Source organism: Triticum urartu, chromosome 6, assembly GCF_003073215.2.
Source record: "Triticum urartu cultivar G1812 chromosome 6, Tu2.1, whole genome shotgun sequence".
NCBI classification, from domain to species: Eukaryota; Viridiplantae; Streptophyta; class Magnoliopsida; order Poales; family Poaceae; genus Triticum; species Triticum urartu.
Genome location: NC_053027.1, coordinates 190,928,283 through 190,949,118, shown reverse-complemented (window position 1 = coordinate 190,949,118; position 20,836 = coordinate 190,928,283). Strand labels below are relative to the sequence as shown.

At 42.5% G+C, this 20,836-nt stretch overlaps 1 protein-coding gene across 1 annotated transcript; it reads right to left on the bottom strand.

Annotated features, from left to right (window-relative positions):
* Positions 1-7,139: 7,139 nt before the first annotated feature.
* On the bottom strand, positions 7,140-14,093 carry LOC125516692. Its single transcript, XM_048682039.1, has 6 exons — positions 12,466-14,093; positions 11,675-12,307; positions 11,435-11,597; positions 11,259-11,361; positions 8,230-8,307; positions 7,140-8,151 (listed from the first exon to the last, which is right to left on the bottom strand). The coding sequence occupies exons 1-6, from the start codon at positions 12,530-12,532 to the stop codon at positions 7,432-7,434; spliced, it is 1,764 nt and encodes a 587-aa protein (XP_048537996.1). The 5' UTR covers positions 12,533-14,093; the 3' UTR covers positions 7,140-7,431.
* Positions 14,094-20,836: the final 6,743 nt, after the last annotated feature.

Sequence of the window (20,836 nt, the reverse complement as noted above, 5' to 3'; positions counted from 1 at the left end):
GTGTAATTATTAGTGTGTTTATATTATGTAATGGATTGATAATATAATCAAGTACCGGATTTCATCTGAGAAGAATGACATGTTCTATGTGTTTACCACATACCCAGTTCTCTTGAACATGTACTTGCGATTGAGATCATCTTCTCTCGCATATCAAACTTGCAAATTTTTGAATCTTTCTCCCTCATTATATTTGGAATCACACGGTAATGAGTTGAGATCCACTGCTCATATGCAGATCATCTCCTCTTACTGTGAGGCCTACGTTTTGTTACATGACAAACGATTACCTCCATCATGCATTCCTTATATTCAAATTGTAGCATATACAAGGTAATAGCAATGTAGCCTATTACTGTGAGATCTAAGTGATCTTCAAAGTGTTATGTTAACACAATTGAGGTTGAGAATTTTTCAAGTTTACACTTGAGTATCAAATTTTTGCATTCTTATTACACAACCATGATGGTTTTTAATTTACCACCCGTAAATTAATTATCTCTGGTTTTTCCATGTAGGCAAAGATGACTGCCAAAGAGTTTGAGGAGCTTGCCCTCAATGGCCACAATTACCCTACATGGGCTATGGACATCAAGATCAGTCTTGCGTCCCGTGGGATAGCACGTGCAATACAACCCCCAGAGACTCCTCTCCCGGCTGGGGCCACGCCGCTGACAGAACAGCAGAACTATGTTGCCTTATTCATCATAAGGCATCATATTCATCCAGATCTCAAGTCTGAGTATTTACAGGAGGAATCTCCTAGTACTCTGTTTCTGGCCCTCAAAACGAGGTATGAACAGCAGAAGGCAGTAGTACTGCCAGAAGCACTCCATGATTGGACTCATCTCCGTCTTCGAGATTTCAAGTCCATCGGTGAGTACAATCATGACGTTCATAAGATCTGTTCCAAACTGCGCTTTTGTGAGAAGGAACCTACTGAGGGGGAGAAGATAGAGAAAACTTTGTCTACTATGCTCCCTTCAGATAGGATCCTCCAACAGCAATACCGTGCTCGTAACTACACTATCTATTCCGAGCTTATTCACATGTTACTTCAGGCTGAAAAGCATGATGAGCTACTCACTAAAAATGGCTCTCAGCGCCCAGTTGGGGCACAACCTTTACCTGAAGTTCATCTGAATGTTGCAAATAGACAAAAATTTAATGGTACCTCTCGAGGTAAACAATCCAATTCCGAACATAAGCGAAAGCGCAATGGGAACAGGAGATCTAGACACCCAGGCAAGGGAAAAGGCACTTCAAAGCCCAGGTTTGATAAATCTAAGCTTTGCAGCAAGTGTGGATGCTACACGCATTCTACTGAAAAGTGCATAATGCCCAAGCATCTGGTTATGCTGTACCAGCAATCTCAGGGACGCAAAGCACCTCAAGGGACAAGGTTTGAAGCCAACTTCAACCTTCATCCGGATAGCGCAAAAGGAGCTGGTGGTTCGCACGATGTTCCTCCTGGACTGAGTAATGTCATGGTTCCTTATCTGCCTGAGGCTACTGCTGAAATGGAGAACACGTTGATTGAGTACACCGCAAACAACGTGTTTGGCGACTTTGACTAGTCCCTCAATCTCCTAGTGATCTACTTAATTATGTCCATTTGTGATGATTGTAATAAGAACATAAGTTTGTTGTTGTCTTTATATTGTATTGTATCAGCATGTTTGATATAATAAAGATTGTATTCTATGTATTAACATGAGGTTTTCTTATTGAAAATTCTTTGTTTTATATAGTTTTCTACGGGGACAACCCGATGGAAGAGGAATTATGCCTTGTGGACAGTGGTACCACAAACTCCATACCGAGGGAGATGAAATATTTCCAAACTCTGAAAAAGATGAATGGAGATATTCTAACTATCGCTAGACGCGATACAGTGATTGTTGGTATTGGACGTGCCATATTCACCCTCCCAAGCGGTACACAAGTGACGATTGAGGATGCTTTATTGTATCCCGACTCATCACGTACCCTAATCAGTTATCGAGATATCCGTAAGAATGGTTTTCACATTGAAACCCATGAAGACAACAAAGAGGAGTATCTACTCTTTACAAAAGATGACGGATATGGCAAAAAGGTACATGAGAAAATTCCTTCTCTATCGTCTGGTTTGTATTATATGTACATCAAACCCGTGGAACATGTTGCATACAAAGTAATTTTTCAGAATGTTAACGCATTCCAAACCTAGCATGATCGCTTAGGCCATCCTGGAATAGGGATGATGAGAAAGATTACTAGCAATTCCACTGATCATAATTTGCTTGAGTCAAAATTTCCTCAATCTTCTGATTTTGTGTGCACATCTTGTGCCACGGGAAAACTAATTTTGAGGCCCTCACACCTCAAAATACAAGCTAAACCACTTCAGTTCCTTGAACGTATTCAAGGAGACATTTGTGGTCCCATTCAGTCATTATCTGGACCTTTTCGGTATTTCATGGTTCTGATTAACGCATCTACACGATGGTCACATGTGTGTCTTCTATCCACACGAAACCATGCATTTGCCAAGATAATGAGGCAAGTCATTAAGTTGTAACCCCATTATCCTGAAAGTCGAATTAAGTCAATTCGAATGGATAATGCTGCAGAATTCTCCTCATGTGCTTTCAATGATTATTGCATGGCTTTGGGGATTGAAGTTCAGCACTCTGTTCCATATGTCCATACACAAAATGGTTTGGCTGAAGCACTGATTAAGAGGATCAAACTCATTGCAAGACCTTTGTTGACGAATTGCAGCTTGCCAACCTCTTGTTGGGGTCATGCTTCTTTACACGCTGTTGACTTGATACAATTGAGGCCAACTGCATATCACAGTTCTTCCCCTCTGGAATTGGTACGTGGAAATCCTCCAAGTATTTCCCATCTGCGTAAGTTCGAATGTGTTGCATACATCCCGATCTCACCACCACAATGGACATCTATGGGCCCACACAGGAAGTTTGGGATCTATGTGGGGTACAAATCACCATCGATTATCAAGTACCTGGAACCCCTGACTGGGGATTTATTCATAGCCCGTCATGTTGATTGCATATTTAATGAGGAACATTTTCCGGCATTAGGGGGAGATTTCAAGTACCAGAAAAATGCCCGAAAGTTGATTGGAATGCTCATGCCATTTCATCCTCTGATCCACGTACCCATGAGACTGAACTTCAAGTTCGGAAAATCATTAATTTGCAACATCTTGCAAATAATCTGCCAGATTCATTTACTGATCTGAAAGGTGTTACAAAGTCCTTAAATCCGGCCAGAAACGCGCCAGAAAGAGTGGAGGTACCAATAAAAACCACTCAACTCCCTATTCCCAAAAAGAGGGGGAGTAGTACGACCTCTGACCTGGAGCATGCTTCTAGAAAGCATCAAAGGAAATCGAGGAGAAAACCCTCGGAGTCAGTAAATGCAAGTCAACTCAACGTTAACAAAAACCTGATGGGTAGTATACACCCAGTGGAAGGGCAACCTCCACAACCCAGTTCCAGTGTGCACAAACTGACTGGGACATCGGAACACCCAGACTCGATCGTATTGTAAATCACGAAGAGTCACTAGGGGTGTAGGAGATTTCCATCAACTATGTTGATTCTGGAGAATCATTTGACCGTAAGACTACGACTGTCGACATATATTTTGCTGAGAAGGTTGCGGATACCCTTCTCACTGATCATGATCCAAGGTCTGTCATTGAGTGCCAAAAGCGCTCCGACTGGCCTAAATGGAAGGATGCAATCCAAGCTGAAATTTCCTCGCTTAACAAAAGAAGGATATTCAATGAAGCAATACCTACACCTCCTAGTGTTTTCCCTGTGGGATTCAAATGGGTTTTTCTCCGGAAACGAAATGAGAACAATGAGGTGGTGAGATATAAAGCAAGGCTCGTAGCACAAGGTTTCACGCAGAAACCCGGCATTGATTTCACTGAAACATATTCTCCAGTAATGAGTGCAACCACTTTCTGATATCTTATATCCTTGGCAGTGCAAAATCGTCTATCTATGCAATTGATGGACGTCATGACAGCATATCTTTATGGGTCACTAGATTCGGACATATATATGAAGATTCCTGATGAAATCTCGGTCCCGAATAAAAATGCAAAACGCAACATGCATTGTGTAAAGCTGAATAAGTCATTATATGGCTTAAGGCAGTCGGGACGGATGTGGTAGAACCGACTGAGTGAGTTCCTTCTTCAGAAAGGTTACTCCAATAGTGTTGATTGCCCATGTGTTTTCATCAAGAAGTCCTCTACAGGATTTTGCATCATCTCTGTGTATGTTGATGATCTCAACATCATCGGCAGCACACCAGACATTGATGAAGCACGCAATCACCTAAAGATGGAATTTGAGATGAAGGATTTGGGTAAAACCAAATTTTGCTTAGGTATTCAACTTGAGAAACTTCCCTCAGGAATCATGGTACACCAAGCTGCCTATATCCAGAAAATATTGGGGAAATTCAATATGGACAAATCCTATCCATCTAAAACTCCCATAGTGGTTCGATCTCTAGACGTAGAGAAAGATCCGTTCAGACCAAGGGATGATGGAGAAGAGGTGTTGGGACCTGAAGTTCCATACCTTAGTGTTGTTGGAGCACTAATGTATCTTGCAAATTGCACAAGACCTGATATTGCATTTGCAGTGAATCTACTTGCTAGACATAGCGCAGCTCCCACCAAACGTCATTGGTCTGGAGTGAAGACTATCTTTCGATATCTCCAAGGCACAAAGAATCTTGGCCTATTTTTCCAGTTCCAGAAAAATCAAGACTCCGATGTGATTGGATATGTAGATGCCGGCTATTTGTCTGATCCCCATAATGCCAGATCTCAGACCGGCTTCGTGTTCCTACATGATGGCATTGCTATATCATGAAAGTCTTCGAAACAGACTCTGGTGGCAACATCTACCAATCATTCTGAAATAATTTCATTATTTGAAGCAACATGTGAATGTGTATGGCTTCACAGAATGATAAACCACTTACAACAGTCATGTGGAATGGGTTCGATAAAATCACCTACCATTATCTATGAAGATAATGCGGCCTGTGTTGCGCAGATGCAAAAAGGATACATCAAGAGTAATATCACCAAGCATATTTCTCCTAAATGGTTTTTTCCCCATAATCTTCAGAAAAGCGGGGAAATAAGCATTCTACAAGTCAAATCATGTGACAACCTTGCTGATTTATTTACCAAGTCTCTACCAAATTCTACGTTCCAGAAATGTGTTCATGGAATTGGCATGCGAAGACTTAGGGACTTGCAGGTGTCAGAGTGGGTCTCTTCTTGAGATATCCTTATTTTAATGACATCACATTATGCTATCTTTCTTTGTGAGTATGTGTTTCAGGATCTCATCAAAGATTTTACTTTTGAAGAAGAATCTTTTGAGATGATAGAGCTTTCCGGACAATCATGAAGATGATTCTATATGGTCAAGCGTAGATTAGGGGGAGTGTTAAGATTAAACTATAATCTGTAATTAAGGAAAATCTCCCCTTGCCCATCGAACAAGCGGTTGCGCCCGCACGGACGCCTGTGTCCGTCGCAACCGTCGCCTCTCTCCCGTCCTTCTGGAACCGATGCATCTCTTCGGAATCGTCGCATCTCTCCCGGGGGATATATATACTCTGTGAACCATCGATCAAGACAATCAATCACTTTCGATTCAAAACAGGTCCCAGCACGATTGCCCACCGGTTGCAACTTCTCGCCCCTTGGGTTCCAGCATGGCCGTCCGCTGGTTATATAGCTCCGGCTCCGGTCAGTTGCAACTTCTTCGTCCACCGGTTCAAGCACGGCAGTTCGCAGTCCCAGACTGGTGGCCCGTCGGTTTCTCTGCCAGAGGTTCCAGCACAACCACCCGTAAGGATGGCAATTTTATCCATGGACATGGAAATCCATGGATATCTGACCCGAATGGATAGGGTTTGGATATGCTTTTGTGTTCATGGGCGGCGCCCAAACCCGACCCGATTGTTCGTGGATAGGGTATAGATATAATCTTGTACCCATGGATATACCCAAACCTGACCCGATAGTATGACTTAATGGGGGAAAATCTGCTATCCCTGCCCCACGGTCGTATGTCCCACAGCAATTTTACACTTTTTTATCTAAAACATTCATAAGAAATCACACAATCCCCACCGTAACTTTTTTTAGTTGACATTCAATCCCCTCTGTAACATACTCCAACACCCCTTCCCTTATTTTTACCTCCTCCTTAAATGACTCGTCATTCTCATTTGTTAAAAAAATACTAAATGATCTTAGGTTGTTAGTGGATGTTGATTTACCATAAATGAAGCCTAGCCTACCACGAGGTGAAGAATGAAAGAGTTTATGTTAATGTTGTGTTATGTCTTATTTATACGTCTCGAGAGGACCCAATGGATATCCAATGGGTATGGATATCCATCGGGTTTGGACATGGATACAATTTTTCACCCATGGATTTTTTCATGGACGGGCAAAGACTGTCTTCATGGACATGGATATGGATTTGAGATTGTTCAACCCGATCCAAACCCGACCCATTGCCATCCTTAACCACCCGCCGGTTGCAGCTTCCCCCGACCGATAGTTCCAGCACGGCCAGGTGATGTCCGAAGCACTACCGCGCGGCGAAGCTACAAAGCGGTGGGGCACTCTGCATGCAGACGAAAGGGGGCGCAGCACTACCGAGCAGCATCGATCGGAGTAGCTGGAGAACTTGCAAGAAACCAGAAATGATCAGTTGCCTGACAAAGTCCTTCCAGAATCTTCCCAACGGTAAACAAACCATGCAAGTAGACCTCGCGTAAAAACACTTTTTTGTGTTCAGTTGCGCTCCCGCATACAAGACCTAGCCGCAACAATGCATAATCGGCTACGGTGACACTTATCAGGATTATTATTAGAGACAAGCCAAAATCTCGATCAGCATTCACCAAAACAAACAGTAATTTATTTTTTTGAAGAGCTACGATACCGGCCAGAACAATCAAAGGTAACACAAACACAAACACTGGAAAATGGACAGGAATGACGTAGAAAGACATCTAACAAAAATAATAAACCAACTGGAAATATATGAAAACTCACACAGCCAGAAAAAGAAGCAACACAACCGAACGAACATATATGACCTGAAGCTACTTTCAGCGAGATTCCACATTTACCAACCAACCATTATGCACTCATTGGAGCAACAAAATAACTCGCAAATGGGGACAGACTGGATTGCGACATACCGACAGGCTAGGTTATTACTCCCTCTGTAAACTAATATAAGAGCATTTACATCACTCAAGTAGTGATCTAAACGCTCTTATATTAGTTTATGGAGAGAGTACTCCGTAGTTCTATAATAACAAAATGGCTCCCAGACTTCCACATATGCCATTGCCTCAATCCTTTTGGTGTCCGCATGGCCACCTCCCTGCGCCCCTGCCCCTGTTGTTAAAGTTCCTCGGCTGGTAGTACCCATCGTTGTTGTTGTAATACCCGCTGCCACCACCACCACCCCGGCTATTCTGGTACCCGCCGCTGCCACCACCACCCCGGCCATTCTGGTACTCGCCACCACCACCCCGGCCGTTCTGGTACCCGCCACCACCACCCCGGCTGTTCTGGTACCCGCTGCTGCCACCACCACCACCCCGGCTGTTCTGGTACCCGCTGCTGCCACCACCATCCCGGCCATTCTGGTATCCGCCACCACAACCCCGGTCATTCTGGTATCCACCATCACCTCCACACCCATTTTCGTATCCGCTGCGCATGCCACAGCCACCACCACCGCCTCCTTGGTATCCACCACCACCACCTCCACGCCCATTCTCGTAAACACTGCCCATGCCACGGCCGCCACCACCACCACCTCCACACCCATTCTCGTATCTGTTGCCCATGCCACGGCCGCCTCCATGCCCGCTGCGGCCATTAGGGTAGGCCCCCCTCCTGCCACGATCACCACCTCGCTGGTTCTGATAAGATTGTCGAGGGTGCTGAAACTGACGCTTTTTTGGCTCGGCATACATCTGATCTTGTTCTTTCACATCAAATTTCTCCTGCTCTGCCTCAGCCACGCGATATTCCACATGAGGGTTCACCAGGGTTTTACCATCCTGAAGTTGGCATGTTAGTATCAGCCAGATATATATTATATACACAGAAAAACACTCCACAGGTCATCCAGTCATTACCACATTTTGCAAATCGGCTGCATTAGACTGATGATCATTGTCGATTTCTATGGCATGCGAGGAATCTTCCTCGTCCTCCTGTCAACAAGTAAACATACCAACAAGATCAATATAAGCTTTAATCATTTCTACTTTCAGAGGTCAACAAACAAAATATTTGACCCCTCAAAATGTCCCCAATTAAAACCGTGTAAATTTTAAATATAAACACTCATCTAATAATTACAAAATGTGTACCATTTGCTCAGTCTCATAGCTCAGCTTCTGGGTGTTAGAACAAACACAAAATGAATAACCAAGCCAACACAACTAAGCAACAGTAGAAACACTTCACAGTAACCAAAATAATAAATCTAGCAAGATCTTGTTTTAATCTCATCTGCAGAAAACACTTCATACATGGTAGTGCTTTAGGTGAACATTCATAGTCATGACTGATCACATATGCTAGTATCAGAAAATTAGTGGTGCTTTTGCTTTCTGGATATAGTGGTTGATTATTTGCATCCAGCGCAATTAAAACAGGCATCCCTGAAAAGAAAATACTATAGCTGGCAGCTTAGCCTCCTAGCAAAGTGCAACTGCTGTCCTGCTTGAGATGTATTTACTTATTGTATGACTGACCCTACAGAGGCAAGGAGTCCAGTCGAGTAAGTTAAGGGCATTGAGTTTGGAATCAGAGTACGGCTAACCAGGAGGAACCATATAGTCCTCTAGGAAATGTGACCCTCTCATCAAGAATAACAATTACATGTACCTACATTTTCTTCTCTATATCAATCTACACCAACTACCAAGACACTAGCATGGGCATGGCTCACAGGGCAGCCACCAGCAAATAACGCCAAAAATCTTCAGTGAAGACCGAGGCAAAAGTTTCAGGAGTTCAGGTTATTCTAAAACTTGCATTAACACAATTCTCTCCGGGAAATCAAATCCTTTATGCATAAAAAACTGAAATGCCACCAGCGAAATATGTATGCACCATTACACACTAAGTGTCCAGACGACCGCTGTGAGTTGGATAAGGTCTCTCATCATATGGCACAAAATAAAAACAGTACTTGAATTCCCAGCAACCCAAAACAATAGGAAAACACCACAAAAGTTAAACGATAACCCAAGTTCATGATTGGTTGTTTGGAAAATGCAAGACAGCACAATTTATCCAGGAGAACTATTTAATTATTAATGCATCATTTCAAATGTGTACCCCACCTCAGTGATTTATCATAGGTATGTATGTAGGTGCATTTTAATAGTACTCTACACCAAAGAACTGTGATATTACCAAAGGTGTAGTAAGGTGATGACAGTGCTGTCTAGCTTTTGTTCCAATAATCATAATACTAAAAGGTGGAGATGGACATTGTACAGTTTCTAAATATAATGTCTGAGGCAACATGCAGTAGGTGATGCTTGGACGATTTACAGTGAATATACCATGATTTTTAGTTTTAAAAGCATAAAGAACTGTACACGTACACACACAGGTTTAAATCTAGGGAAATCAATGCAAAAGCGATGCCAGCATAAAATTGTTACTAAAAATATCACAATGTTGTTATAAAGAATGGAGAACTGTGAACGTGAACTCTTAGGTTAGAAATCCCATTTTGCAATTTAGGAAAATGACACTACCTTTAGTGTTAGTCCACACACAAAAGAGCAACACCATAACTTCTATACATATTTAAATTGCAAGTGATTTTATGATGAGCCCTAGAGGCTGGAGCTTTACCCATGTCATACTAATGCTGAGTAAATAATTACATACTATCTCAACAATCAAGCTTGCGCAACAAACTGCAAAACTGGCAAGAACAATAGGGCTATAGATTATGCAACTAGCAAGGTTGCAATGCGCCTAGGAGCTTGCTGCTAAAAATAATAAGAATTCCTCAAATGGCAGTCAAAGAAGATCCCTCGGGACTTAACAAAGATTACGAATGATCTATAGTTATGAAAGAGAATCTGCCACTCAGAAAAGTAATCTAGCAATAATATCAAAGTACACAGCTAGGATGCCAAAGAACATATATTACCAGACCCAAATAATATACAACTATTAAGTTGTGTTATCAAAGTAATGTTGGTCACAAGTCCTAGACTTGTAATCATAAAGTAGATAAGCAACAAGAAGAATGACAGATAGGAGTAAAATGGTACCCAGGTCCCAGGAGCATGTGCTCCTTCAGTGGACGGTAAATAAATAATTCTGAGTGTCTAAAATTCAGGTAGAATTACACATGCAAATGTTTGAACCATTCAGATTCCAATAGGTTTTCTTGGAAAAACAAACACTTTTTTGCGCCTGAGCAAAAGAAACAAATCTGGGCTCTAAAATGTAATCTTTAGAAGCACAAAACTTGTACAGAAAAAAGGAGACCCAGTGCTAGAAGCTCCTACGCCAGGTGGGGTCTGGGGAAGGATTATACGAGGCAAGCCTTACCCCTGCACACTGCAATGCAGAGAGGCCGCCTCAAAACTTGTTTTACACAATGGGTACAAATATTGTCAGAGCGCTAAACTTGGTTTCTACACTCATGCTGCAGAAATGCCAGCTTTTTCCATCAAATTTACAAACGTAATAAAATACAAGAGAATTTACATGTGTATCCTTTTCAGAATGTTTTGATATCAGGGATTGGGGTTGCTGTTCTTTTCAACCAGCATGTTAAGTAATGGCCAACAAAGTAAAAAAGGAACAAATGTACAATAAACAATCATGTTATTGCATGACTGCAATATGATGAATTCTAGCGCGTGATATTTATAATCTTTAATACAACAAAAACTCAATTACTATGTTTGCAAACTGCAAAGACCCATCAGAATAGAGACCATCCTGTACCTAGATAGTGGTAGCACTACACATAATATTATACAAAGATCATAGTTGTTAAGTTATTATTTTCAGCGTTTTTTCCAGAACACCAATGCACAGGCACTGTCTGTTATATCTAAGCAACGGCGCACAACATCCATATGAAACAGCATAATATACACCCCAAATGGATCGACCTTACAGTTTTCCAGTTAAAGCTATAATCCACATTGATCATTACTACTGAATCAGCACAAAAAGCACCACCAGCAGCAACAATGATGATAATAATAATACTAGGAGCACTGTGCACTACAGCAGATCAATCGTTGACAAAGATCAGAACAAAGTTTCAGGGCAATGATCACTTCACCATGCTAAGCATATACTATTAAATTACTAAAGAGTGATGGTGCCTCTGGTGAGTCGGTCATGCTCATCTGTGCCTGCAGACCTTCAGCTCCATGGTTCCCAGCAACTGCAGGTGCTGTGTAGTAGTCTGATGCCATGATCCTGTCTAACTTGGACCTCACCGCAGCATCTACACAAAAAGGCCACAGATTTCAATCAGCAATCACCTCAAATCAAACCAAATTACAAACCTATATCAACCCTCACATGTAACAGAGGAGCCAGGGTGGATTGGCGCATCAGCACGGGTTAGCCATAGGCGGGCATGATGGGCACAGGCCTGGAGTGCGTCGTGGTGGGAGACACGATCTGCGGAAGAAGGGCGAGCCGCGGCAAGGGCCGCCACAGCAGACACTGCGTCAAGGTCGTTCTCCACGAGCAGGTCCACGGTATCATCCCATACGTAGCCGTGGGTGATGCAGCTGCTCCGTTCGTGCTTGCGCGCAACCATGGTGGCGATGAACTCGTTCGGTGACTTGACATAAAAAAGGGAGCCGAAGTAGATGAGCGCAAGGAGGTCCTGGATGGACAAATCGGAGCCAAAGGATGAGGAACCGGCAGCAGGTGCAGGGACAGTGGAGAGCTCCTTGGTGAGAGCGGTGGAGAGTGGTACGCGGAGGCGCTCAAGCTCGTCAATGAGCGCGGCGATGACGGGCTTGGAGTGCATGAGCTCCTTCTGCTCCTGGTTAAGCATCTTGCCGGCAGCGACGGACTCCTCCATCTGCGCGATGCGATTCTGCTTCTTCCGCAGCACACGGAGACGCTTCGACAACACCGAGAGCACCGGCCCTTCCTTGATTTCAAATATTGTCCCTTTGGTTTCAAATTCTTTAACCAACTCTGCAAAAAAAAATGCAAAGCATATGTAAGGCAACAGTAATGTTTTCATCAACAAAACAGCAACTAATTACATGTGTTATCAGACTACCATATTAACTAGTGCTTTTCCGGTTATTACAATTTTTTGTTAACTCCATGAATTTATTAGGGACGGGTACCTGAAGTCATGCCAAAAGAGCTAAAAAGAACACACGGTTCATATGTTGGTTCAAACCACGCCGTCATTTGAGGAGCACACTACGCACCAGACTCGAGCTTCAAACTTTTGGTGTCCACAGTAAGTACATATGCTGTCGGATGGCACATGCTCTCCTTCGCCATAATGTAAATAACATTGTCATCAAACAAGCTTAATGTAGGACCAGCACTAGTCAATTTCTTCCAAGTCAAATTGTTTTCCGCATCAAACATCAAAGGCAACAAATTCGGCAAACTTGAGTCGGTGAAAGATATCTCAGACGTATCAATCGTCAAGCCATCACACCAAACATCTGAATAAATTGATCTAGTCCATGTTTTAGCCATCCAGCCATAATCCTTTGCTCGCTTCATGTTGCAGAAAGCACTTTGCACATGAAAATCTAACTCAACACACTTGATCAAATCATTGAACATCGTCACATGACGGTGTGGTCTTGGAGTGAGATTCTCGAACATCAAATGGAACTCAGACGTATCACACGGTTCTGGAACTGGCAACGGAACAAAACGGATGGTAGGCTTTTTATCCAAAACATTGCATAAGAGAATTCCCCACCAGAGATCAATCCAACCTATGATACCCTTTTCTGAATATGCCACGCTCATGGCATTATGAAGCAATAGCTTACCCCTAGCATTCCTTGTCTCATTATCCTCAGCGATACAAGCGACCTGAGAGTGCCAATCATTCGTGTCGGATCGATATATGTGGAGTGTGTAATGTTTGTGAGACTCAAGTCTGAAATATTCAACATGTGGGAAAATGACAGCAAAGTCTTCACTGTTATCACTAACAGGCAAGATGGCAGCCATGTTTGGCGAAAAAGAAGACGGGTATGGCCTTGCAATAAGATGAAGAGAGGCGAAATCGGGCCCTGCTTTGTAAAAAAAATAGTCGATGAACCGCAAGTAACGGTTGACACTGTCCGAGAAGGTGATAGCCAGCAGTACAAAGCCTCCAGTTACACCAAGTATACGAGGCTGTGTTGCCAAGCGATCCCCGGTCTGATCAACGCAGCTGACTAGGCACAGTGAGATGGCTGGAGGGTCAACTGCTTCAAATGAAACCTCCAAGTGAACCCCTTTGCTATTCTTGGATTTTGCGGTAGTGGAATTTTTCAACTCGCCCACTAAACATGTTTTACCCAAGAGGATTTGGGGGTGGCGGCCACACGGAGAAGGATGGTCGGGCATTGGCATGACGGAAGTGAAAGGGTGCCAATGAAGATATGGATTGTGGAAGGCGGCGAATGGCCTAGCCCTAGAATTGATGGGAAAGAGGCTCGGGGGTCGATGTCAGGGAATCATGGTAGATGAGCTCGGACTATGGCTGCCTGGGAGTCAGGGAAGACGGCCGGAGACGGAGCATCGTGGAAAAGGCCGAAGGTGGGAAGCGCCGGGATGGCGGTGGTGGCGGCGGCGGCAGGCCGTCGAGGTGCGCGGCGGCAGGCGGTCGCGGTGCGCGGCGACGGCAGGCGGTCGCGGCGCGCGGCGCGCGGCGATGGCAGGCGGTCGCGGGGCGCGGCGGCGACGGTGGAGCCGAACCCTAGCGAGGCGGCGGCACGAGGGAGACAGATTGAGCGAGGGGAAGAACCGAAGGAGTGAGACAGATCTTTTTGACAGATCGGTCGCTAACAGATACTCCTCTGTTCCTTGATACAAGGTGTATAGATTTTTAAGAATTTTTTCGAAATATAAGATGTATTGCCTTGTACCACTTGTTTGGATAATTTTTTAAGAGATTTGATTACATTTCATTACATAGGGCAAGCTCTTTTATTTTATCATGTCAATTATTTAGGTGTAGTCTTACCTAAAACTTGTGAATTTTTTCCTCCACATGCGTTCTTTAATTTCCGTGCCAAAAACTATACACCCTATATTTAGGAACGGAGGGAGTATTCTCGAACGCTCGGGGCGGCCGGCCCATGTAGTGTAAGGCTCGGTAGCGAGTTGTTTCCAGTGAGTTTGTTTTTCCTTTTTTTGAGGTTTTTTTTTGTTTTATTAGTTTTCAGTGGGTTTTTTATTTTGGTTTTCCAGGAAAACACGAGATTTATTTATTTATTAAAAAATATATTTCTTAAAAAATACATGGCACTTTTGAAAATTTGAGAATATTTTCTAATATGTTTGTGAGCATTTTGTGAAAAAATATGAACACTTTTTTATATTTCTAAACATTTTTAAGCATTTTTTGTACATGACGAACGTTACAATTTTTTGTAATAGATATGGGAGTCTTCAGAAGCGTCTGATGCCTATCTAGTGGCCGCTATTCTCCCTGGCGGTTCAGTGCATGCGGGGTGTGCAGGTCACGTGTTCAACGATAAACCGCTCCCACTCACCACCCGCATTCATCTTAGGGGTTCACATGTTCAATTTGGAAATTGCGCTCCCTCTCCTAATTTCTCTCCATACTCCCCTATGCTCACTCCGATGGTGGAATCGTTGCGCCATTGATGTCGGTCCTCTACTGGATCAGGATGGAGGGTAGGCAATCAGAAGTGAGCATGCATCTCAACTCCGTAGGCACCCTCTATTTTTCTTGAGCGTTGTTCTTTGTTGTTTATCTTGTTGATGTCGATGATGTGTGGATGAAGGGGGTCACGGGGTAGTGATAGTGTCTTGAGCCCATCAATCGCCACAAGGCTAACTAAGTGTAGCTTCATGGTCCTATTTGCACCTCTCATTTAAGTGTCGTTTGCTGCTGCATATGACATGTACATGTGAGTACTTTGAATATATTCTCAAGTTGAAAAGAAATAAAAAGGAAGTATTCATGCGAGGTGGGTTAAGATAAATAGCTAAGGGTTTTATTTTGCAAGAATCCAATTTTTTTCCTGAACTAGAAAAAAAAAATTAAGTTAGGAGAATATTTTGTAAACTTAAAAGTCGAAGTGAAGCACACCCATGTGTTCAATCCCAATCAAACATCATCAACTGCGCATACGTCACGGTGACCACAAATCAGCTGACCTATGTATAAAAAAGAGTACAAGTCAAAGTAAAAGTTTTCGTAAAGACTATTATATGTTGTCAAATAATTAGATACTCCCTCCATCCTATAACATAAAAACGCTTTTGACACTACAGTAGCGTTAAAAACATTTTTATATTATGAAATGGAGGGAGTAGATAGCATCTGTAGCCGGGCTTGGTGAGTGGGAGTCCTCAAGCCGGATGTGGCGAGGCCCAAACCCGCGGGATGCACGGAGTCCCACCGAAAACGTAACTCTATTATTATAAAATAAGCAAACATTAACTCCCCTAAACGCACCCCGCTTACTGTACACAGAAGAAAACACATCAATTGAAGGGTCAAGATAAGCCTACTCAATGGGATCTAACCGTGAATACACAAAAGTACCCCTCACGTTGTACGCTAAGCAATTTAGGTGGGCGGACGAAACTCTGCCGTCCTTCAGCCAACGTCAACAAAAAAAAAGAAAAAACACACCGAAACAGCCACATCCGCTTCAAAATTAGCAGCGACCAATCCTCCTGTCGCTCTTCAGAGTTGCCCTCCACCGAAACGCCCCCGCCGAGGACGCCCGCACCGACGATGCCAGACGACGGCCGCACCGACGACGCCGACGACGCCCGCGACATCCACGACGAGGACCTCCTCGCCAACACAGGTGCATGCTTTCTCTTCAATCTTTCAGACGCCGTCGCCCACACTGTCGCGACTGTCTCCGGACTACGCATCGGCGGCGGCAAGCTCCTCGGCAGGCTGATTTGCACGCATGTGAAGATGTTAACAATGACATCCGTTCATTGCTCCTGTTTCTGTTCTGCATAGTTTTGCATAAATAGTGAAACCATGGTACTGAAAACCAATCATAAAGTGCATATGTTATGAACCATATGCCATGAGCATATGTTATGAAACCTAATCATAAAGTGCATGAGCAAGTGAAATCATACCACGGATCCTCAGCAGATCCCTATGGTACTGAAAATTTGATACCACTGACCTAACCTATGACTGAAACAAATCTTTGTAGTTTGCCACAATGTTCTGTCAAATTAATATGTACATATAAAATTCACATTGATTGTGACCTCTTGGTTCCGAACATTAATCTATATGAATATTATTACAAACTACATAGCTACATGTTTACCGCCAATCTCCCCTCAAAATCATATGACCATAAGAAAATACACCCTATGCATGAGGCCTCTTGATCGAAAGCGACAATCACGATTGAATCTATTACAAAGATGTCCCCTCAAAATCATATGACCATAAGAAAATACACCCTATGCATGAGGCCTCTTGAAAGCGACAATTGTGATTGAATCTATTACAAAGTACAGCATTACATTTCGAGGTTGTTGGTTCAATATTCTAAATGATGGTCTTGCGCTCCATTAAATATAATGATCTCACATCTTTTTACAGGAGTTCGTATTCGTATGGGCCCTACCACTCCCAACAGGACCCCCACTCCCAGCAGGACGCGCACCCCCTTTCAGGATATAAGCAACAACCAAACATCATCTATTGATCATAACCCAGTCACTCAAGTTCGATACAGTATTACAACTGCTGAACTGTGTCATGATTTCCAGACCCAAAGGAACTAAAAAGGCAGAGGGATAGAGAGCGGTATGCAAAAAATAAAGATGAGATTAATAAGAGAAGACGTGAAGCCTACAAAAGAAAAAAAATACCAATGCGGAAATAGATGGCCTACATAACGGAACACCGGCACAGCTAGCTGTATCACAAGGTAATGATGATCAAATTTCATTATCTATGCCCCAATTGAATTGGCATGTAATTATTTTTTCTTCATCTGTTCAGATACTACTGAGACTAAGAATCAGAGGGAAAGGGAGCATTATGCACAGAATAGAGAGGAAATATTAAAGAGACAACGCCAAACCCGTGAGCAAAATAGAAATATTACTGCTGCTTTCGATGGCAGTAACCTTGTGTCGCATATGCCAGCTACTGGACAAGAGGCTGTCAACCAACTGCAGAACATTACTGCTGCTTTCAATGCAGTAACATCGTGTCACATGTGCCAGCTACTGGACAAGAGGCGGTCACCCAGCTGCAGAACATCACAGGCCCAGATGGTGCATTACCAACTTTAGGACCATACAATGGATTCATACAAACTGACAAGGAGAATGTTTCTGACAATGATGAATCCGATTGGCTGCACAGAAATGATGCGTATCAGATGCAACGAGGTTCAAGAAGAATGAGACTCACACAACTGGCAGGGGTTGACAACCCCCAACTCAATACAGTCGTCAATCTACGTACCCCAGGGGTAACTTTTCATGATCAGGGTTAGTTCATCGATTTAATTAAGTTGCTAAATTATCAATAGTGTTTGTTTCTCCTTTAACTTAGCACTCTGTTCTTCATTCGATTGAGACTAGCATTTGGTTCATATCTTCGGTTCATCCCTGGAACTTACTCACTGGGGTCAACCAATGTTATTAGGCAACGACCACGGCGAAGATGCGTATGGAATACTGGAGCCCGATGTCCAGACCATAATACTTGATGGTATGCAAAATGGCAGTTTAAGATTCCTCTACCCCGATAATATGTGTCATAAGCGTAATTTACGTGACCTTGTGCATCATAACTCTGTCCTATTCATGATTTACTAGACTGCTTGGGAGACCGGAACCTTGGAGAAACTAGTGATGTTGACCCTGATGAAGAAGCTAGGATGTTTGCTAGACCAGGTAGATTATTGATATCATGAGTTATGAATACGACATAAGATAGTTATATGGTTTGTGCACAAACTTTAAATAATGCAATTGTCCATTCTTTTCCAGATGTTGATTTTGAATCCTACCGAGTGGCACGGCATCATGGTGATGGAACTATCACTAATGAGCATCATGACAGAGTTTACATAAACCTGCCCAAAAATCACCATGTACTTAGAAAAGTTAGCGGCGGCTGCCACTGTGGAGCTTTGCGGTTCCAATACGAGGGGCCTGCATTTTGTTGCAGAAAGGGAAAAGTTGCTGTATTTACTACAGAGGTTGATGAAGAGTTGAAATAGCCGAACCTGGATGCCAATATTGGCTCCTACATATTCTACGAAGATCTTTATCGGTCGAACCGTTATGACAACATACGTAATTCCCTTTGTCCATTGGTATGCTACTTGCTAGAGATTCGATCATCGGTATCTTCATACCTAGTTCAATCTCGTTACTGGCAAGTCTCTTTACTCATGATGTAATACATCATCCCATAACTAACTCATTAGTCACTTTGCTTGATAGGCTTCTTATGATGTGTATTACTGAGAGGGCCTAGAGATACCTCTCCGATACTCGGAGTGACAAATCCTAATCTCGATCTATAACAACTCAACATACACCTTCAGAGATACCTGTAGAGTATCTTTATGATCACCCAGTTATGTTGTGACGTTTGATAGCACACAAGGTATTCCTGCGGTATTCGGGAGTTGCATAATCTCATAGTTGAAGGAATAAGTATTTGACGTGAAGAAAGCAATAGCAATCAACTGAATGATCAATATGCTAAGCTAATGGATGGGTCTTGTCCGTCACATCATTATCCTAATGATGTGATCCCGTTATCAAATGACAACACATATCTATGGTTAGGAAACCTTAACCATCTTTGATCAACGAGTTAGTCTAGTAGAGGCTTACTATGGACACAGTATTTGTTTATGTATTCACACATGTATTTAAGTTTCTGATCAATACAATTCTAGCATGAATAAAAAAACCTTTATCATGAATAAGGAAATATAAAATAGCAACTTTATTATTGCCTCTAGGGCATATTTCCTTCAGTCTCCCACTTGCACTAGAGTCAACAATCTAGTTCACATTACCATGTGATTTAACACCCATAGTTCACATCGCCATGTGATTAACACCCAAAGAGTACTAAGGTGTGATCATGTTTTGCTTGTGAGAGAGGTTTAGTCAACGGGTCTGTCACAATCAGATCCTTATGTGTTTTGCAAATTTTCTATGTCTACAATGCTCTGCATTGAGCTACTCTAGCTAACCGCTCCCACTTTCAATATGTATCCAGATTGAGACTCGGAGTCATCCGAATCGGTGTCAGAGCTTGCATTGACGTAACCCTTTACAACGAACTCTTTATCACCTCCATAACCGAGAAATATCTCCTAAGTCTTCTTAGGTAAGTAAGGATAATTTTGACCGTTATCCAGTGATCTACTCCTGGATCACTATTGTACTCCTTGCCAAACTTATGGCAAGGTCCACAACAGGTTTGGTACACAATGTGGCATAATTTATAGAACCAATGTTTGAGGCATAGGGAATGACTTTCATTCTCTCTCTATCTTCTGTCGTGATCGGGTTTTGAGTCTTACTCAACTTCACACCTTGCAAGATATGCAAGAACCCTTTCTTCGACTAACCCATTTTTAACTTCTTCAAAACTTTGCCAAGGTATGTGCTTTTTGAAAGTCCTATTAAGTGTCTCGATCTATCCCTATAGATCTTGATGCCCAATACGTAAGCAGCTTCACCGAGGTCTTTCATTGAAAAATTCTTATTTAAGTATCCTTTTATGCAATCAAGAAATTCTATATCATTTCCAATCAATAATATGTCATCCACATATATATCAAAAATGCTACAGAGCTCCCACTCACTTTCTTGTAAATACAGGCTTCACCATAAGTCTGTATAAAACCATATGATTTGATTACCTCATCAAAGCGTATATTCCAATGATACGTCTCCAACATATCTATAATTTTTGACTGTTCCATACTATTATATTATCAGTTTTGGATGTTTTATATCCATTAATATGCTATTTTATATGATTTTTGGGAGTAACCTATTAACCTAGAGCCCAATGCCAGTTTCTATTTTTTCCTTGTTTTAGAGTTTCGCAGAAAAGGAATACCAAACGGAGTCAAAACGGAATAAAACTTTCGCCATGATTTTTCTTGGACCAGAAGACACCCAGGAGATTTGGAGTACAAGTCAGAGGAGCCTCGAGGCGGCCACAAGGGTGGAGGGCGCGCCCCCGACCTTGTGGGCCCCTCGTAGTGAAGGAAATATGCCCTAGAGGCAATAATAAAGTTGTTATTTATATTTCCTTATATCATGATAAATGTTTATTATTCATGCTAGAATTATACTAACCGGAAACTTAGTACATGTGTGAATACATAGACAAACAGAGTGTCACTAGTATGCCTCTACTTGACTAGCTCGTTAATTAAAGATGGTTAAGTTTCCTAGCCATGGACAAAGAGTTGTCATTTGATAAATGGGATCACATCATTAGAGAATGATGTGATTGACTTGACC

Bases quoted from the DNA above. Each gene is read 5' to 3' on its own strand.
- LOC125516692 (XM_048682039.1), bottom strand. From the start codon at position 12,532: ATGACGGCGTGGTTTGAACCAACATATGAACCGTGTGTTCTTTTTAGC. The intron at 12,308-12,465 runs GTACCCGTCCCT...TTTTTTTTGCAG, and splicing joins CTCTTTTGGCATGACTTCAG to AGTTGGTTAAAGAATTTGAA. The intron at 11,362-11,434 runs GCATGGTGAAGT...TGTAGTGCACAG, and splicing joins AATTTAATAGTATATGCTTA to TGCTCCTAGTATTATTATTA.